General features: G+C 48.9%; 1 protein-coding gene across 2 annotated transcripts in view; it reads right to left on the bottom strand.

Moving 5' to 3' along the window:
- Positions 1-18,294, bottom strand: part of RAB6B (RAB6B, member RAS oncogene family) — a 60,329-nt gene that overhangs the window by 30,214 nt on the left and 11,821 nt on the right. For both annotated transcript variants that reach the window (XM_072792682.1, XM_072792683.1), the window contains exon 2: positions 4,142-4,200. In XM_072792682.1, the coding sequence (XP_072648783.1) occupies positions 4,142-4,200 (59 nt within the window). The remainder of the gene's footprint in view (positions 1-4,141; positions 4,201-18,294) is intronic.

Genomic DNA, 18,294 nt, shown 5'->3' with positions numbered 1-18,294 from the left:
AGTGAGAGGAAAGCCTCGGGGCAGAGCAGTTGGCAACTACGGTGCAGATCACTGAGGGGGTGCGGGTCCCTCAGGCAACCCCTTGGCCTGTGCCGGCACAGCGGACACACCTGTTCTGTTCCTTGCCCAGAGGTTCCGTGGGATCCTCGGAGTGACCCAGCACAGGCAAAGCCTCCCAGTCCCTTAGGAGTGGTCCTGTACTCCTGGAGCAGCTGAGTAAGCTCTGGCAGGTGGGGGCCTCTCCCAGGAGCAGCCCCTTAGGTCAGTGTCTCCTAGGTTGTGCTGCGGTAGGAGATCTAGGAATGGGCCACTGGCTCAGGCCTTGGCTAAAAGTTCATTTAAATCACCTCAGAGATTTAAAAAATGCTACTGTCTGACCCATCCTGTGAATCTCTAGGCCATCTCCCCTGTAGGTGATGCTAAGGTATGGCCAAGACAGAGAGCCCATGAAGGACCTATGAGAAGCCCCAGAAGAGTGCTGCTTCCAAATCCTGGCCTCTCATCCCAGTGGCCACCTGCAGATGCAGGAAACCTCCCATCATGGTGCTAGTGCAGGTTTTAAACAGGTAGCCTAAGGACTAAGCTGCAGATGTGTTTCATGTGGCCTACACAGAAGATCAAGTCTCATCACAGTGCAGGTACCAAAAGGTGTCTTCTACAACTACTTTTGAAAGCAATGTTTTAGTTGGTGTTTTATACAAGAGAATTATTGTAGACGTTAATCTCACCAGGCTGAAAGTCTTGATTTTTGGCTTCTTCAGGTGAGTAGATTTAGATGAGGTAAAGGGAGGGGTGGTGAGAGGCTGGTTAGTAAACATGCCATGAGGAGAACAAGGATGTGCATGTGTGTATGTAGCAGGGGTAGTGCCAGGCAAGAGGTGGCAGGGGACCTGCTCTCCTGAGGCCTGCCAGCTGACAAGGTGGCCTCTCTCCGTGGCCTGCCAGGCAGACAGGACCCTTCCAAGAGGTGGAACAAGGAAATCCAACTCTGCATGACCCTGGTCTTCACAAGACCTCATGCCAGGCCCTTAGGGCCTCAGGCTTGTTCAGCCCCAGATGGAGAGAGGGCTCACTGACTGCCACCCAGGATGAGATTTGACACCCTCTGCCCTCCATGCCCTGGCTGAAGGCAGGGCCAGATTCTGCAGCCAGGTCATCTTCTCTCACTGTCCCTCCAAACACAGAGAAGGCATGTGACAGACATCTGTTGTCAGAATGAGTAAATGAGGGACACGGAGGATGAGAGACAGCGCCTGAGGCACACAAAAGGATGGGAGAAAGGGAGGAAGGATTCTGTCTGGGGAACTGAGCATCTTAGCTATGCGAAAGTGAGGGGCCCTGCCGGCTAATGGAGTAGATGTTTGAGGGGGTTGGTGAGGAGTGGTCAGGGACAACTAGGAACATTCCCCAGAGCCCTTGGGGATCTTGTCTACTTCCCAAATGTCTCTGCCACCATGTTAAGAAAAACAAAATAAACAATACCATTTCCCCCTCTCTTTCTCCAGAGAGTTCATTAAAATGGCCTATGTGTACACAGAATTGGATCCCTGGCCTCCCAGCCTAATTACCATCTTAAAGAGCATTGGGAAAGAAATTCTATCTGCTGCAATAACAAAGTCAAAAAAGTCCACGGTGGTGAAGGTCTTGCTTCCCTTTGGGTTTTCTCCCCTTCTCACCAAGACATCTGGCCCCTGAGGCTTCTCAGCCTGGTGGGGTCTGAAAACCAAGGCAGAGGATGCCTCTCCAAGCCACTCTGGTACCAGCAGGCACTTGACACCACCAGCTATGGCCAGGCCCTGTGCTGGGTCTATGAATGGAGGAGCAGATCTGACAGGTCCTGGCTTCAGCCAAACACAGAGACCGTCCAAGGAGCCAGAGCACACTGGAGTTCCTGTGGAACTGGGAGACTAAAGGAGACCTGAGGACAATGTGCCAGGGCAGACAGGGCCGTGGCAGAGAGAAGAGAGAGGACCCCATATGCAGAGCAATCAAGTGCTCAGAGCCTTGATGAGCCAGAAGAATTTTTCACAGCTAAGGAGAGGAGAAGGAAGGTCATTCCAGCAGAGGCGACACTATGAGCCAAAGTGTGGAGGGCGTGACTGTTTGCCCGTGTGGGGAGCAGCTAGCAGAGACGCCTGCTGGACCACAGGATGCGGGGCAAGCGGAGGCAGTGGGAGAGGACACTGGAGATGGAGGTAGGAGGAGATTCTGAGAAACTCGAAGGACATGAAGGGGAGTTGAGGCCTTGATCCATGCCCATGAGAATCACCAGTCACTGCAAAAGCCATATATGTTGCTACCTACTGTCAAGAACAGTAGTCAGCTAAGAGTCCCATTGTTTTCAATGGGACACCAACAAGAGGCATTATAAATAACTTAGAATTTTTTTAAAAATCAAATAATCAAAATAATATCTGGAGGTCATTCACACACAAACACATGCACATACACAAATAAATGAATACCCAGGCTTTCAGAACTAAAGTCTGTTAGAAATAATCTCGAAGGAAGACTGATGTGGGAAGAGGCCCCCTTATGGGGAGGAGGCCCCTGGCAAGCCTGCTGTCGTACAAAGTCATACAAAGCCCTGGCCTGCAGAGAGAACACAACGAAGACAAAGTGTGGCCAAGATAGACACTCTACAGCCTACGACCTGGGTCGTGCAGAGTTCAGAGCCCCTCTCCCAGAGAGCCTAGTGGGGTCTGAAAACCAAGGCAGAGGATGCCTCTCCAAGCCACTCTGGTGCCAGTAGGCACCTGATACCACCAGCTATGGCCAGGCCCTGTGCTGGGCCTGTGAATGGAGGAGCAGATCTGACAGGTCCTGGCTTCAGCCGCACGTTCTTACCCACTGTTCCCAAGGCCGCTAGTTGTCTGGTATTTCAGACACAGCAGAGGAAAAGCAGGGAATGGGAGGGGGCAGAAAGAGTGGCTGTATTGGAGGCAAAAACAATGATTGGTCCAGAGGAGACAAGACCAAAGAGCAGACACAGAACGGTAATCTGCACTGAGCTGTGCTCTGCATCCTCTGTAAAGCCAGGGAAGCAGAGGGACCTCTTAGCACAGAGGTCCCCAGTTTGTGCTGTAAATACTTGTCCTCTGAGGACTCAGGAACAAAAGGATTCCATGATCAAACACATCTGGGAGATCCTGACACCCATATCCCTCTTTCAGCAAATCAAAACCATGTATCAATGTAGTAAAAGTCTTGAGAAATCCTGCAATGGAAAAGTCGATTGGCTTTAGTTTACCAGTGTTTCCTAAATCTGTATAAGCACTGAGCCTTCATACCTATCTTTTCTTCTGGAGTAACACCAGCTAACATGTCTTGGAACTAGTATCTTACAGAATTCACTAGCTTAGAAAAATTATTATTTGTCCCTTTGTTATGGAAGACAATATCTTTTTTTATTCCTTAAACATAGTTGAGATGATTAAATTTGGTGCCTTCTGCAAAAAGCTATAGTTGCAGGGGAAATTCATTTCATCTGCACATACCTCCTGACTCACCAGTAATTTCAGGAGAGTGAAATGTTATTGACACCGAGGAGCTCAGTCTTTGGGCCAGCTGGAGCCACCTCTGGGCCACTGGTTGGCCCCAAACCACTCCTGAGAGCCAGAAGCCATGGAGCTCACTCTGTCCAGCCTCCTGCCCATGCACAGCAGTGGAACTAGCCTCTCCAGGAAGGAAGTGCCTTAGCAACAGTGCATGCGTGCAGGGTCTAGCAAACATAACCATGCTTGAGGAGCAAGTTCTCTTACTGCTCTAATTTTCATCTCCCTCATTTTACACCTTACCTATCCACTCTCCTCTACATGATGACCCTGCACATAACCAAACAGTGCCCATGGGGAGCAAGAGAACAGAGACTGAAATGTGTCTTCTCTCTATTTTTACAATTTTCCTCTTGAAAGTGTTTCTTTTACCAACGTTTGGATTTTCAAAAGGGCTTTGGGTCTTTACTGAACTGAGGCCAGTGCACAGATGGAAAGGTCTTCCAAGCAGAACAGATGCCCAGGGACCCCAGGACCATTGTGCACACGTCCAGCATTAGAAGACCTCGAGAGAGGCCAGCATAGTCTCTGGGCAGCCATCCTGGCTGCAGACATGGTGGGGGAGGCATGAGCACCCAGAACCTCACCTGGTATGTGTTGTCGAAGCTGTCATACATGAACCGTGTGATCAGAGACGTCTTCCCAACTGCAAAACAAGAAGAGAGGGGTTCAGCTGTAACAGGTATGCTAGACTCCTCTAAACACATGTCATGTGAAGCAAACAGATAAGGAAACGAAAAAGCCTAGAGGAAAAGATGAAAAGTGGAAACAGAAGCAGGAGACAGACCCCTGGACAGGGACCCTGAGGAGAGGTGGCCAAGTCTCCACTGGGTGGGCTGTAGGGGAATTCTTGTCCAGGAACAAGCAGGAGGCCTCTCCCATCCCGAGAATTCTCACCACCCACACGGGGTCTTCCTTGATCTCCAAGAGTCTGAATAAAGCAAGAACCATATATGAAGAATCAGAGCAAGTCAGAGTGTAACACAAGATGCTCCTCTAGCTTGGGCCCATGTTCACCTGGAAATACTGCCTTGCCACTGGCCACACACTGGGATGGTGGCATGCTCTTTTCTTCCCATTCACTCAGCCTGGGGACTAGTAAGGAGAGTGGCTTTCCAAGGAACTGGGGGGAAGTGGAAGGAAATGGGCTATCCCCTAATGTGTCAAGGGCAGGAGTATTTTTTGTAGTGTGTGCCTGACAGTCTAGCTCCTTGCAGGAGGTTTAACATCCTTGGACCTTGCCAGATGAATGCTGGCAGGATCCCTAGTCACTGTATCAACCCAGGACCCCCCTCCCACATTTGCAAATGCCCTCTAAGGGGCAGTATCACCCCCAAACAAGAACCACTGGCATAGGTGAGAGAAACGAGGCAGTCTCTTGGGAATTCCACAAATGCTGCTAATTTCCCAAACTGCAGGACTTGCCTTCTAACCTAACCCTGTGCAGGTCCCCTGGGGCCCAGAAGTAAGGGAAATGCCTACCGCAGCATTTCCCATTATCTGGGAGGGGAAGAAGGGTGACCAAAGAACATCTGTTGGGTCAGGCCCAGGGAGGAGTGCTTCTCTACACTGTCCCATCAAGTCTCTGCCATGGGTCTGGGAGGCTCAGACAGAGATGGCCCAGCTGAGATTGGCTCAGAGCCCTCCCGATCTGCGCTGCTGGAGACAGACAACCTTGGCAGGGAAAACAAAAGAGCCAGCACCTGCAGGTTCTCCAGCCTGCAGCCCCTTGATTCTTGGATGGGATGTCCACAGGCTGGGCTTAGTGGTGTGGCTGTGGTCACTCTGTGGATGGAGCAGGGCAACCCAATTTGGCAACTCTGGGAAAGGTCCTTTACCAGCTGTGAAGCCTTAGTAGTACACCATTTAAGAGACAAGCAACTGTCTTCCAAAAGCCACATTTCTAAGGGAAAGACAATCATCTTCTAGCCAAAAGGGACATCTGACAGACTGCCTATGGCAAAACTTAGAAGGCCCCACCTCTGACCCAGATTTGACTAGCTGGATTCAAATCCTAGCTGAGGTGCTGTTTAGCTGTGTCATTTTGAGGTGGTCATGACCGCTCCTCTGGACCTCTGTTCCTCATTTTAAAATGGGTATAATAACATCAAAGCCTTCAAAGAACAGTGATAAGAATTAAATAAAAGTGCCAGGCACAAAGGAAACGCTTAAAAGTGGAAGGAGGTGGCAGGTAACTGACATACTGAGATAATTTCCAGAAGATCAGATTTAAAACAAAAACAAAAACAAAAAAAACTACCATAGCCACTGGCTTGACCTTGTCCATCATGTCTCTTCATTTGGCTGTCTCTGATTTGCATCCTTTAAAATAAAACTAAAAGCATAAGTAGAACACTTTCCTGAGTCCTCTGAGTTGTTCTGGTAAATTACAGAACCTGAGGAGGGTCATGGGAACCCCCTGAATTTGCAGCCAGTTGGCCCAAAATGCGGTGTCCTTGGGAGCCCACTTGTAGCTGGCACCTAAGTGGGGGGGCCATGCCCTTAAACCGGGGGTCTGATGCAGTAGTGCCAGGTCATATACCAGCTGGCGTCACAATAGCCACATTTCTATTCTGAACATCTCTGGGGTGAGCAGTAACACAGCCACAATCTATTCTAATCTAACTTGGAAACTGATAGGTATTAATCTGTTAAGTGCTTTCCAAATGCTTTAAATCTCCTCTTAACTTTCACATGAAGGTGAGAAGTAGAGGTTTGCCACACAGAAAGGCCTCGCTGCAAAGTGCTAAGGGGACCACAGAGTGAAATCCTGAGCCAGCAAGAGGCAGACAAAATTTAAGACAACACAGCATCCTCCGTTTCCAAAAGATAGTGGAAAATTATCACCTCCTCAGGAAGAGGGATCACAGGGTCCATTAGTAATTTCTTCAGGTGGTGACACACTGCATCTCATATCTCGGTGAGGGGCAAGCATCAGGGAGCAGAATAGGGAGAAGGAGGGATGACACCAGTTCTCTTCCTGTGATGAGTTCTTCCCTGGGACAGCTGAGCAGGCAGGGAGGTGAGACCACAGAATTGCTAAAAGTAACTAGAGGGGCAGGAGGTCCATGGAGTGGCTGAGAACTTAGAAATCCCTGCAAGGGTTTCTACGGCCAAGTTACCCCATCTCGAGACAACATCCACTGGCAGTGGGTGAGCACTGGCTCGCAGGGTGACTACTAGGTGGAAGAAGGAGGTTCCAGGACAACAAGTTGTTCACTGGGGCTGTGCAGGAGGAACTTTTAGGTGTGCAGTCCTGCCAGTATTTCCTGAGCATTCCCACGATAACCATGATGGGCAGCACATGCCTTCTGTACTTACAGAGTGTGTTCCTGGTACGTGCCAGGCACAGATTTGCTTGACAGCAGTGAGCAGAAGACATGAGACCCTTACCCACCAGAAGCTTGTGGGAATTTTGTGCTTGCAGCATCCCTGCACTAACCATAACATGGTTTAGGCCTCAACTCTGAAGCAGGTGCTCACATCATCCTCATTTTATATATGCAAGGAGACAGGAGTTGACAGCTATTTGCCCAGGGCCCGACTGAGTGGGGCCAGGTAGAGGGGTGGTCTGACAAGGGAACAAGCTCCTCTCCCTGACTCTCTTCAGCATCTTGGGGTCCCACTGGGTCTCCAGATTCTTATAAGTCATTGCTGCCACCACCACTATGGATGTCACAGGACTCTGGAAATGGCCCCACCAAACCACAGCACCTTTTCCTTGGGACTAGATAAAGGCAGGGGGCTTTTCCCCACTGGGGCCATGTCTGACCCAATCTGGAAGGTCAGAAACTGGGAAGTGAGGGACACAAGGCAGGGCTCAGAATGTACGCGTGAGTGGGCTTGAACACCTGGGGCCCAGCACCCCAACCGAGGCCTGGACCGAATGACAGGTTCATTACTGATTCCCTGCAAACAAGAGTAATTTCCTACTCTTCCTCCAGACCCATCTTTCTCATTTCTCAGAGCAGAAGCCCGCCCTCTTCCCTTCCTGAGAGCTTCTCCAAGACCACCCTCACTCTGTCCACAGCTGCCAGGATAATGTGGCTCAGACCTTCCACAACCGCCCGGGGGGCGGGAGGTTTGGTGGGGAAAGGTCTGGGAACCTGCAAACGGAGAGCTCGCATCGCCCACCTCAGTCTCATTGTGAAGGGTGGCAGGACAGCTGCAGCCATCACCTGACTGGGTACTACCACTGCGCCAAAGGCGGGGGAGGCCGGAGAGGGGCAGCGGCATCGTGCAGTCGTGCGGTGGAGCAGCTCCTGCTGCCTCTGGGAGCTGCCCTCCCCTCACAGCTCTGTTCTCAAGGTCATGCTGTCCCACATGCCTTCTAACAGCAGCTCTTGGACACCACTGCAGCAACGCAGAGCTTTTTCTGAGGACAAAGATTCAGCTCCACCGGCAGGATTAGATTAAATAAGCAGGCATATCGTTACTGAGCTCTTCTCACTGCTCACGGCTCAGCAATATCTTCTGGTAGTTTAGTCCCACATGATTAAACAGGGAGATGCATTTTTTCCTCTTTCAACCAAATGAGGGTGAGAAAATTCATTACTGAGCAGGAGTCCTTACAAAGAAGGAGACGGACTCTCTTACTGGGCTTCTACTCGATGCCAGACAAGCACTTACTGGTGCTTAACTTAGGTTCCCTCATTGAATCCTCATCACGATCCAATGAGTTAGTTATTGTCAACAAGGTCACAGGGCTGGTAAGCACTGGAGCTGGCGTATAAACCCAGATCTGACGCCACTGTCCATGCTGCATGCACAACGCTATGCTGGTTTATGGAAAGGTCTGACCAGCAGCAAAGCAGGAGATCACAAAAGTCAGGGGCCCAGGTGGCTGGGCAGTCAGAAAGGCCACAGGGAGGAGGCAGGGCAGTCACTGAGCTGTGGGAGGGTGAGGTGAGAGAGAATGGGTATTCCAGGCAGAGGGAACAGTGTGAGGAAAGGCACAGAGGCAGAGACACAAGGCCATGATAAGGGACAGGAGGCAATAGTCCAGGGAGAGCAGAAACGTGTCTAGGAGCCATGGGGAATACATGTGGAGGTCTCCACATCTGAGTTTTATCTCAGGGAAAATGGAGCCCGACCAGTGTGTGAAGAGAGGCCCGAGTGGCAAACACTGTTCAAGGAAGCTCCTTGTGGCCAGCAGGTTGATTTAAGCCAGACTCTATCTCTGGCACCAGCTGTGGAGAGAGGGAAAGAAAGAAGGGAAGGCAGAGAGAGGCAAAGCCAGCAGGGCAGGGAACACACCAAGGACCATGGACTCTCTCCCAAGGGTGGTGGCAGCTTCTGAAGGGTCTTAAGTAGAGAGATGGTAGAAACAGGTGTGGCCATTCATAACTTCCATAATGGTACTCCCCATCCTCACGCTCTTTTTATAATGTGCCACTGATACTTGTCTAGGGGAAGGCCTGTGACTAGGGCAGAAATGGATGGTGCTGTGACTCTCAAGGGCTAGGTTAGGAAAGGTGGCACAGCCTATCTGGAGTGCTTCTGCTCCCTCACACTCTGGACGATGTCCCTTCAACCCAGCCGTGCCATTCTGTGAGGAGGCCCAAGGCAGCCAATGTGAGGAAGGACCACACAGAGACACCGACCTGGCAAGAAATGGAGGTCCCCACCAGCAGCAGACCTGTGGGCAAGGGGGCCTTCCAAGCACTCACCCTCATTTGGTTGAAAGAGGAAAAATGCATCTCCCTGTTTAATCATGTGGGACTAAACTACCAGAAGATATTGCTGAGCCGTGAGCAGTGAGAAGAGCTCAGTAACGATATGCCTGCTTTACATTTGGGTGGCTTCCAGGTAGCCACAGAGGTCTCTCTACCCACTCAACAAACAGCCATTAGGGGCTTACTCTGTGCCAGGCCCATGCTGGGCACAGAATTCTCAGAGAGACAGCAGGTGCTCCTCTGCTCTCCCCAGCAGCCCTGCTCCCATGGTGGAGGTATTCGAGTGCAGACTCTAAAAGTGCCAAGCAACTTGGGAGGGGCTGCTGAGAACCAACCAGAAGGCAAGGTCACTCCACTGGCAAACTCAATGGTCTCCTGAAGGAGGTGGCCATTTGGGCTGATTAACGGGGATGGAGCGTCAGGGGGATCAGTGTCCCCAGGGGAGGGACTGAATGGAGCTGGTGATGCAAGGCTGAGGTATCCTCTGCATAGAGCGGTCACTCACACTTCTCAAAGGCTGCCACGTGAAGCCAAACTCTTCCACGGCTTTGGGGTCAGTGGCTATGAGGGCTCCTGGGCTTGGCTTGTGCCCAGGCAACATGCTGACAGCTGAATGGGCCCTGAGCCCCCAGACTCTTGCTCTAACACTGTCTCCCTCCAGGAAGGACCCCTCTCCATCCTGTCATTTCCACAGCAGGTGTGGGTGTGGTGGAGAGATTGCTGAGAGGGCTAGAAATGGGGAAGAATATGAGGGAGGGCACAAAAAGTTAGCTGGAGACTTTGTGGAAGGTCTGGCAAGACCTGAAGAGCATGAACTGTGCACCGGGTAGCCCTCTTGCTGGGTTAAGCCAGAACCTTGGCCCATAATCTGTTCTAAGTGACACAACCACATTTACTGCCCACACCAGGTATAGGACCCTGCTGGACAGACAGTGGGGTTCCATCTGGTCCTCCTTGGGGCCAGAGAGCTAGGCCCAGAGTGGGAGGGTGGAGGCAGGAAAGACTTAGGAAGAACCTCCTGCCATTTCTTGGCTACATGGCAGGCTGCCCGCCTCTTTGATCCATGTGTTTTTAGGAGAGCAGTCCTCATGCCAGGGAAAGGGTCCCTGCATCCTTGGCCCATAGCAGGTCTAGGTCAGAGAATGTCTGCAGCTGTCAGAAGGTGGCCCTTGGGACTAAAAAGGCACATCTGCTTCCCAAGGCTGAGGTTGGGCCCAGGTGACTCAGGTATTCTGGTGGTTCAGTTTCCAGAACACAAGCAGGAAAAACTGTATGAGTGCTGGTGTGGACCTCCTGCTGAAGGGAACCATCCCTGCCCAGCAGCTAGAAAGGAGGCCAGGCTATCCTGGGCCAGTATCCCTGCTCTGCAGGGGCCTGGGGAGAGGACTCCGCTGTCCCTCTGCACCCCCATACCCATATAGTTCCCCATTCTGGCCTGACATGAGGTACACAGCCTCGGGGCTCTACGATGATGAGAGGAACCTGTGAGACACCAGTTACTGTCTGACCCTTGTTTCCTTTTGTGCTGTTTTCACAGAACAGAAAAGCCTGCTCTAACCTTCCCATAAGGTTGACAAGCCTGGAGGGCTAGGGGCCAGGCCCCCCCACCCACACCCACCCTGCCACCCCGTGTTCAGAAAGGCAGCTCCAAACCAGGGCTTTGCCAGCCTCTACCTAAGCCCTGAGGGGCCAGCTGGCTCACTGTAGGCTAAATGAGGAAATGTGAAAAATCCCATTTCAAACCGTCCCCCAAAAGACTCAGACAGTAATTAAGAAATATGCAAAGCTCTTCATTGGACACTTTAATTAAGTGTGTTAATTCCCTCTGACAGAGGCTGCTCAACCACCTGGGCCTCACTAAGGGACCCAGGGAAGACAGAACAGAGGAGGAGGAGGAAGAAGGGAGTGGGTGGAGGGGTTGGCAGGACAGTGCCAGGGGCTGGCTTGGCCGAGGCCTTTTCTCCTGGTCAGCTGGGAACCTGACCTGTTCCTGACCCTCTCACTTACCCACTGTCCTCCATCCCTCCCTGTCTTCTCTGTGCAAGCCCAGCAATCCTAGGAAAGCCCACTCTGAGTCAGGGGCATGGGGTGTCATCCCCTCCCTTAGCCCCTACCAACATACATCTCAGCTCTGCCATTCACTAGGCTAAGAGGTCATTACTCCAGTGAGGCCAGGCTATTAAAGGCCTGCTTCTACTTTGGGGCTGGTGACAAAGGCTCACCAAGCCTGAAGTACAGCTTGATGGAAGCATAACATGGGCTCCTTTCCTGTTTGGCCAGAGTCCTTCCAACCTTTGCGCTTTGTCAACCTTCAAACTTTTCATCCCATCGCCACTGCCAACCCCAACCAGCCAGGAGCCCTGAGAGCCTAAAAAGGGGTTGTTCCCTGGCTGTCTACTCTGGCAGGAGAGCTGAGGGGCACTGGAGCTAGGGACAGTGCACTGGCATGGAGGAAGAGGCTGTGCTGCCTGGCATGTGACTGCTGTGTACAAGAAGCACTTGCCTGGGCTAATCCCCCCACCTTTTTTCTTCCAAAAGGATTTACTGGTTACTTTTGGAAAAATAACTGTTTAAAATATCAGGATTCAGTAGTTAAGTATCAATAATAATATTGAATAGCCTCAAATCTTTCTGAATATCCTTCCTCTGTTTGAGGAGGTCCAAAGCCATCCACCCCAGTGTAGGAGTCTTTCTTGCAGCCATGTTGTAGGCACATGACCTAGGCTCTCCCATCAGACCCTCATGTGAGACTTTACCAGAAATGACCAACATGAATCCGAGTGGGGAGGACTCCCTCGGTTCTGCACATGCAGGCAGCCTGATGTGGGTTTCAACATCAGCTCTTGCCAGAACTCAGCACAGGAACCATGCTTCCTCCTAGATCAGTCCTGGTTGACTCAGACTGCTGCTCCAGGCCTGGTTCTCTAACCCTCTCAGAGACTCTGAACTTCCCAATCACTGCTCACGTTCATTGTCTGCTCTGCTCAAATCAGCTGGATAGTAAGAACAGGTATCTCTGTTTTGCAACTAATAATTCTGAGAGCATTATAAGGCAAAAGATAAATAAGCTAAAAAGATAAGGCTGGAATGAAGAGTTTGTTAAAAACAACAACAACAACAACAACAACAACAACAACAAAAAAAAAAAAAAACCAAAACCATAACATCTTACCCAACTCCAGAAATCAGACCAAAAAATTACCTGAGCTCCTTGGCAGTCAAAGCAAAAAACAACAACAAAACATAAGCCCCCTCAGACCAAAAAAATAAAAACAAACAAAACTCATGACCAACTGTAAGATTCACTGTATTTATGAGATAAACCAAACCAATTGTTAATACTGCACTTTTTATAAGAGTTGGACAACAGAAAGTTCCTGAAGAGTCTAGAGGGCATAAATCATGTAGCCAGTTAAATTTACATGCTAATACAATCAACTAGATGAACATCACTGATGAAAATCAAGGATGCTAACCAGCCCCAACACCACCTGCCCAATTCAGTGATCACAGTCATAAGCCCAGACCAGTGTCTCCTACAAATAAATGATTAAATGAAAAACCAAGGGCCTGGGACTTCAGCTTCTGATCAAGATGGAATAACAGGGACCAGACTTATCCTTCCACTTGAAACAATCAAAAGAAAGACAAAATACATGAAATGATGACTTCTAAGACATCGTACAGCAGACAATGAAGGACAGGAAACCTTGAGAGACACAAAACAAATGACGTGAGCCCCACACCTATCCTCAAATTGTTGCTCTGAGGACATTTCAGGCCACAGCACAGGAAGGATGGAGCCAGGTGGACTCCCTGAGTTGAAGAGGTAGTGCTGAGAGTCCAGAAAAACAAGGCAGCTAGAGTTCACAGGACAGAGTGCCTAAGAAGAGTGAGATGCATGGAGAGACAGAGAACTCCTGAACATCCTCAGTCTTCAGCTAAGGATGGATCAGCAAATGTAGGGAAACTACCCAAGGCTGGGGAAAGTACGTGTTCTTACCAGCCAGAGTGGAAAGCCTCACCATTATGGGACACTGGGCTGTGCCTCAGTACTGGGCAATAATCAGCCCCACTGTGGTGAGCACCATTCCAGTCCCAGCTAACAAATCTTAGAATATTTATAGGAATACAAAAAACTATCCAATATCCACCATGGCAAAATTCACAATGTCTAAGACCTAATTAAAAAAATCACTAGGCGTGCAAAGAACCAATAAAATAGATCTCTGATGAAGAAGAAAAACCAATCCATCAAAACCAGCCTCAAACTGACACAGATGTTAGAATCAGCAAAGACATTAAAAAATTGTTACAACTCCATTTTATGGGATGTGAGGGCGATCTGGCTGCAACATCTGTCACCCCATTGATTGCCAGGGTTGATTCAGCTGATCTGGCTGCCTAGGCGGGCGTCCCCTTCCTCCTTCACCGCTCAATGTGCGTCCCTCCCGAAGTTGCGCTCTCGGTCAAAGAGGACAACCATCCCCAATAGAGGAGGACCGTTCTTCAGTCAAGGGTATACGAGTAGCTGCGCTCCCCTGCTAGAACCTCCAAACAAGCTCTCAAATATACTTTATGTGTTCAAAAAGTTAAATAGAGATGTAGAAAACATTTAAAAAGACACATGTATAGAAGTATGAGACTTATAAATACATCGTATGGGATTAACAAGGGATGAATCCCAGATTAACTGCAGAAGAAAGGATCAATGAATTTGAAGACACAGTAATATCTAAAATGAAACAAAGAAAAAAAGTATAGAAATAAATGGCTGGAACCCCAGTGAATTGTGGAATGATGTCTAGTGGACTAACATATATGTAATTAAAGTCTCAAAAGAAGCAGCCCCAGTGGCTTAGCAGTTTGGCGCTGCTGTCGGCCAGGGGAGTGATCCTGGAGACCCAGGATGGAGCCCCGTGTCGGACTCTCTGCATGGAGCCTGCTTCTCCCTCTGCCTGTGTCTCTACCTCTCTTTCTTTCTGTGTCTCATGAATTTAAAAAAAAAAGTCTCAAAAGATTGGTTGTGGGGGAGTAGTGAAAGAGAAAAATATTTGAAAAAATAATTACTGAAAATATATGAAATTTGAAGAAAAATGTAAACACACAGATACAAAAAGTTCAATGCATCCCAGGCAAAGGAAATGTAAAAGAAACCACATCAAGGCACATCATAATGCATTTGCACAGATTCAGTGATAAAGAGAAAATCATAAAGGTAGCAAGAGAAAAAAGACACGTTAGATACACAGAAACAAAGATAAGAAGATAACAGGTTCTCCTCAGAAAGAATGCATGCAGGAAGACAATGGAGCAATAGTTATAAAATACTGAAAGAAACCTATTAACCTAAAACTCTGTAACTGGGCAGCCTGGGTGGCTCAGCGGTTTAGTGCCGCCTTCAGCCCAGGGCATGATCCTGGGGACCCAGGATCGAGTCCCACATCAGGTTCCCTGCATGGAGCCTGCTTCTCCCTCTGCCTGTGTCTCTGCCTCTCTCTCTCTCTCTCTCTCTCTCTGTCTCTCATGAACGAATAAATATTTTTTAAAAATAAAACTCTATACTTTCAGGTATATATTATTTAACATCTGTCAAAACCAAAGATGAAATAAAGACCTTCTCAAACATTCAAATACTGATCAATTTCATCACCCACAGATGCTCACGATGAGAAATGTTAAAAGAAGTCCTCTAGGAGAAAGTGAAATGACATCAGATGGAAATGTGGATCTGCACAATGGGACGATGAACGTGAGGAATGGTTAATATATGGTAAAATATGTAATATTTATTTCATATTATTTAAAAATCTTTAGGGCACCTGGCAATCTCAGTTGGTGGAGCATGTAACTCTTGATCTCAGGATTGTGAGTTTGAGCCCCAGGGTGAGCACAGAAATTACTTAAAAATAAAATCTTAAAAAAAAAATCTTTAAAAGATCATTGACTTTGCAAACACAAATAACAACCCTGTGTTGGATAACAGACCTATGAAAACACTGAAGAAAAAGTTTTTTGTTACCTTGTCAGAAACCATGCAAACTAGAAGAAAATGAAGTAATATTTTTGAAGTACTGAAAGAAAAATATTGTCAACACAGAATTCTATACCCAACAAAAATCTTTTAAAAATGAAGGTGGAAGAAAGGAATCAAATGCCAAAACAATTTGCCACTAGCAGACCTACAACACAAGAAAGAAAGTGCTTTGGGCAGAGGAGGACACTCACACTCATGTTTACATCACACATAGTACATGTGCTTAAAGTCTGACAGATCTAGATTTGAATCTTGTCTCTGCCACTTCTTTGCTGTGTGATCTTAAGTTAGTTACTATCCTCTCTGAGGCTCAGCTTCCTCATATGTACAATGTAGGCAGAAATGCCTAGCCTCACCTCTCATATTATGAATTCTATGAGAGCAGTAAAAAGTTAACATTCTGGGTGAAAGGCATTTGAGAAGTCTGTACTATTCTTGCAACTTTTCTAAAGGCCTAAAATTATGTCAAAATAAAAAGTTAAAGGAAGAAAAATATGGTGATTTTTAAAAATTATGCACATACACACATACACACACACACACACACACACACACACACCCATGTCTCTCAGATTGCTGGCACCTTCAGAAAATGGCTTATTCTGATTTATTAAACATACCGGTTAACATGAAGTTTTCCTAAGAAACCAGAATATAACTGTGCTTGACATCAACCTAGTCTTTTATAGAAAACCAGAATCTAACTGGGAAGCTGCTGTGAGCCCTCCTAACCATGGGCCAGGAGACTGAGCAAGCCTGGACAAATGAGCTCAGTGGGCAGAGCCCATGTGTAACCACCACGTGTGCAGGTGCATGGAGATCCATGCAAATACACACACACACTCAATCCAGTTAGGGACCAATGTGTGTAGGAACTCTCTGATCCTTCTGGTGCCTTAGCTGTGAAACTGAGAACCCTATTAAGACAACATCTGCAGGACTTTCTTGACAATCACCTGGGACCTGGCCAGATAGTGTGTGTAGACTATAGAGCTCATCCCAACCACAACTAGTACACCTACTATTTGGACCTTCTCTGCCGGAGTCATCTCAAACACTCCTGTCAGCTTCAAAAAGGTGCAGGGTCTCCCCTCCAGGAGAGGAGCTGCACCAGCTGCACCAGTACCTGCTAGCTTTGAGTACTAGCCACCCTCCACTCCCTGCTCAGGTCAGGAGCCCCCACCGCCAGCGCACACAGTGACCCTCTGGCATGGCTTCCCTCGTTAGCCAGACCAGGATGGGCAGAATGGCCTGTGGCTCAGCCCAATCCCACTCACACCCTACACAGGCCAGTCATGTTCACATGCCTGAGTAGCTGCATGGGTGCTGTGAAAAATGAATTCATAGTAAGGATATGTATGTTTGTTTGAAAGCAGGAGGAAGCAAATGCTAAATTCCCACCACCAGCTGATCTTTTGACTAGGCTGGTGTTAATGCAATTTGGTAGTTTATTTAACTCATAGGAACTCTTGGCCCATCCACAGCATGGAGTTTGGCAAAGTCACATACATGCTCATGTTTATCCTTTCTTCCAGAAGCAAACTGCTGGTGTCATCAAGGGCAAAAGCCTCATTAACAGGGAGGGAAGAGTAGGGCAGTGAGAATAAGAAGGCAGTGTTGATAGGCATGGCTTATGTTACCCAGGTTGTCAGCTGAGGCCCAGTCAGAGGGGCCCTGTGATAGTAGACCCAAAGTCCCCATCCATGGGGTCATTCATTGCTATGGTCTGGCCAAGAGAGCAAGCTCACTCAGGCAGATGGAGGGTGGCATCCAGAGTCTGTCAGAGGACCCTGGGCTGGACATCCATGGGTGCTGTCTTTGAGGTCTCCATGAGCATAGGGAACTGTTCTTGACACTCCTTTTCTTGCTCTCCTGTCCTTGGCACTCCTTCTTCTCCTGCTCTCCTATGTAAACCCTCACACAGCCTGCTCACTGCTGCTCAACTTGCTGCTTTGACAAGAGGGCAATGGGCACAATCCCAGCCCTTCATTATCTCACAGTTTCTGTGGGCAGGAGTCTGGGCATGGCTTATGTGGGTCCTCTGCTCCAGGTCTCACAAGGCTACAATCAGGTATGAGCATGGTATCAACACTTTTTTCTGGGGCTTGGCATCCAAGCTCTTCCAAGCGCCTGTGATTGCTGACAGAATTCAGTTCCTTGAAGCTGGAGGGCTGAGGCCCCCATTTTGTTGGGGCTGCCAGCTAGAGGCTGCTCTTATCTCCTAGAGGCCACCTCTTGGAGGTTCAACGCGAAATGACCCCTCACAGGCCTTCTCACATGTGGTAGCTTGCTTCTTTCAAGGCCAGCAAGAGGAATCTTCTACAGGAACAACCATGGGAAGGACATCCATCACCTCTGCCATACCATACTAAGTAGAAGCAAGCCTTCGTTTCCGTGTGCACTCAAGGTGAGGGGCTATGCAAGGGCATGCCTCACTCGGGGTCACCTGAGGTCACATGTGATCTACTATCTCATATTCACACATTTCTAAGAGACACCACCCCTACTCTTTACTAAGCCTCTGCCTCCTCTCCTACAGTGGTAAAATGGCTGGTCACCTGCAACAGAACCTCATGGGCCTCTCTGCCTAAGACAGAAGCTACCAGCAGGCCTGAACAGAGTCTTGGGTGGGGGTTGGAATCGGCAGCCCCTTGTGGCATCTACTGCACCATGCATTTGCATACTGCTCTGCAGAGTTCTTGCACACTACATCCAGCCCTCCCAAGCCAAGGTGCATGGATGAGCTGACGCTGTCCGGATCAGAAAGCTGGCTCACAGTAGTCCTTCTAGAGCAGCCCCAGTAGTGCAGCGGTTTAGTGCTGCCTGCGGCCAGGGGCGTGATCCTGGAGACCCAGGATCGAGTCCCACGTCGGGCTCCCTGCATGGAGCCCGCTTCTCCCTCTGCCTGTGTCTCTGCCTCTCTCTCTCTCTCTCTCTCTCTCTCTCTGTCTCTATGAATAAATACATTTTAAAAATCTTAATAAAAAAAAAAAGTAGCCCTTCTGCTGCACGTTGAGAGCAGGAGACA

The sequence above is a fragment of the Canis lupus genome, chromosome 22 (assembly GCF_048164855.1).
Source record: "Canis lupus baileyi chromosome 22, mCanLup2.hap1, whole genome shotgun sequence".
NCBI lineage: Eukaryota > Metazoa > Chordata > Mammalia > Carnivora > Canidae > Canis > Canis lupus.
Note: the sequence above shows the minus strand (reverse complement) of the source record. Positions and strands in the feature narration are given on the sequence as shown.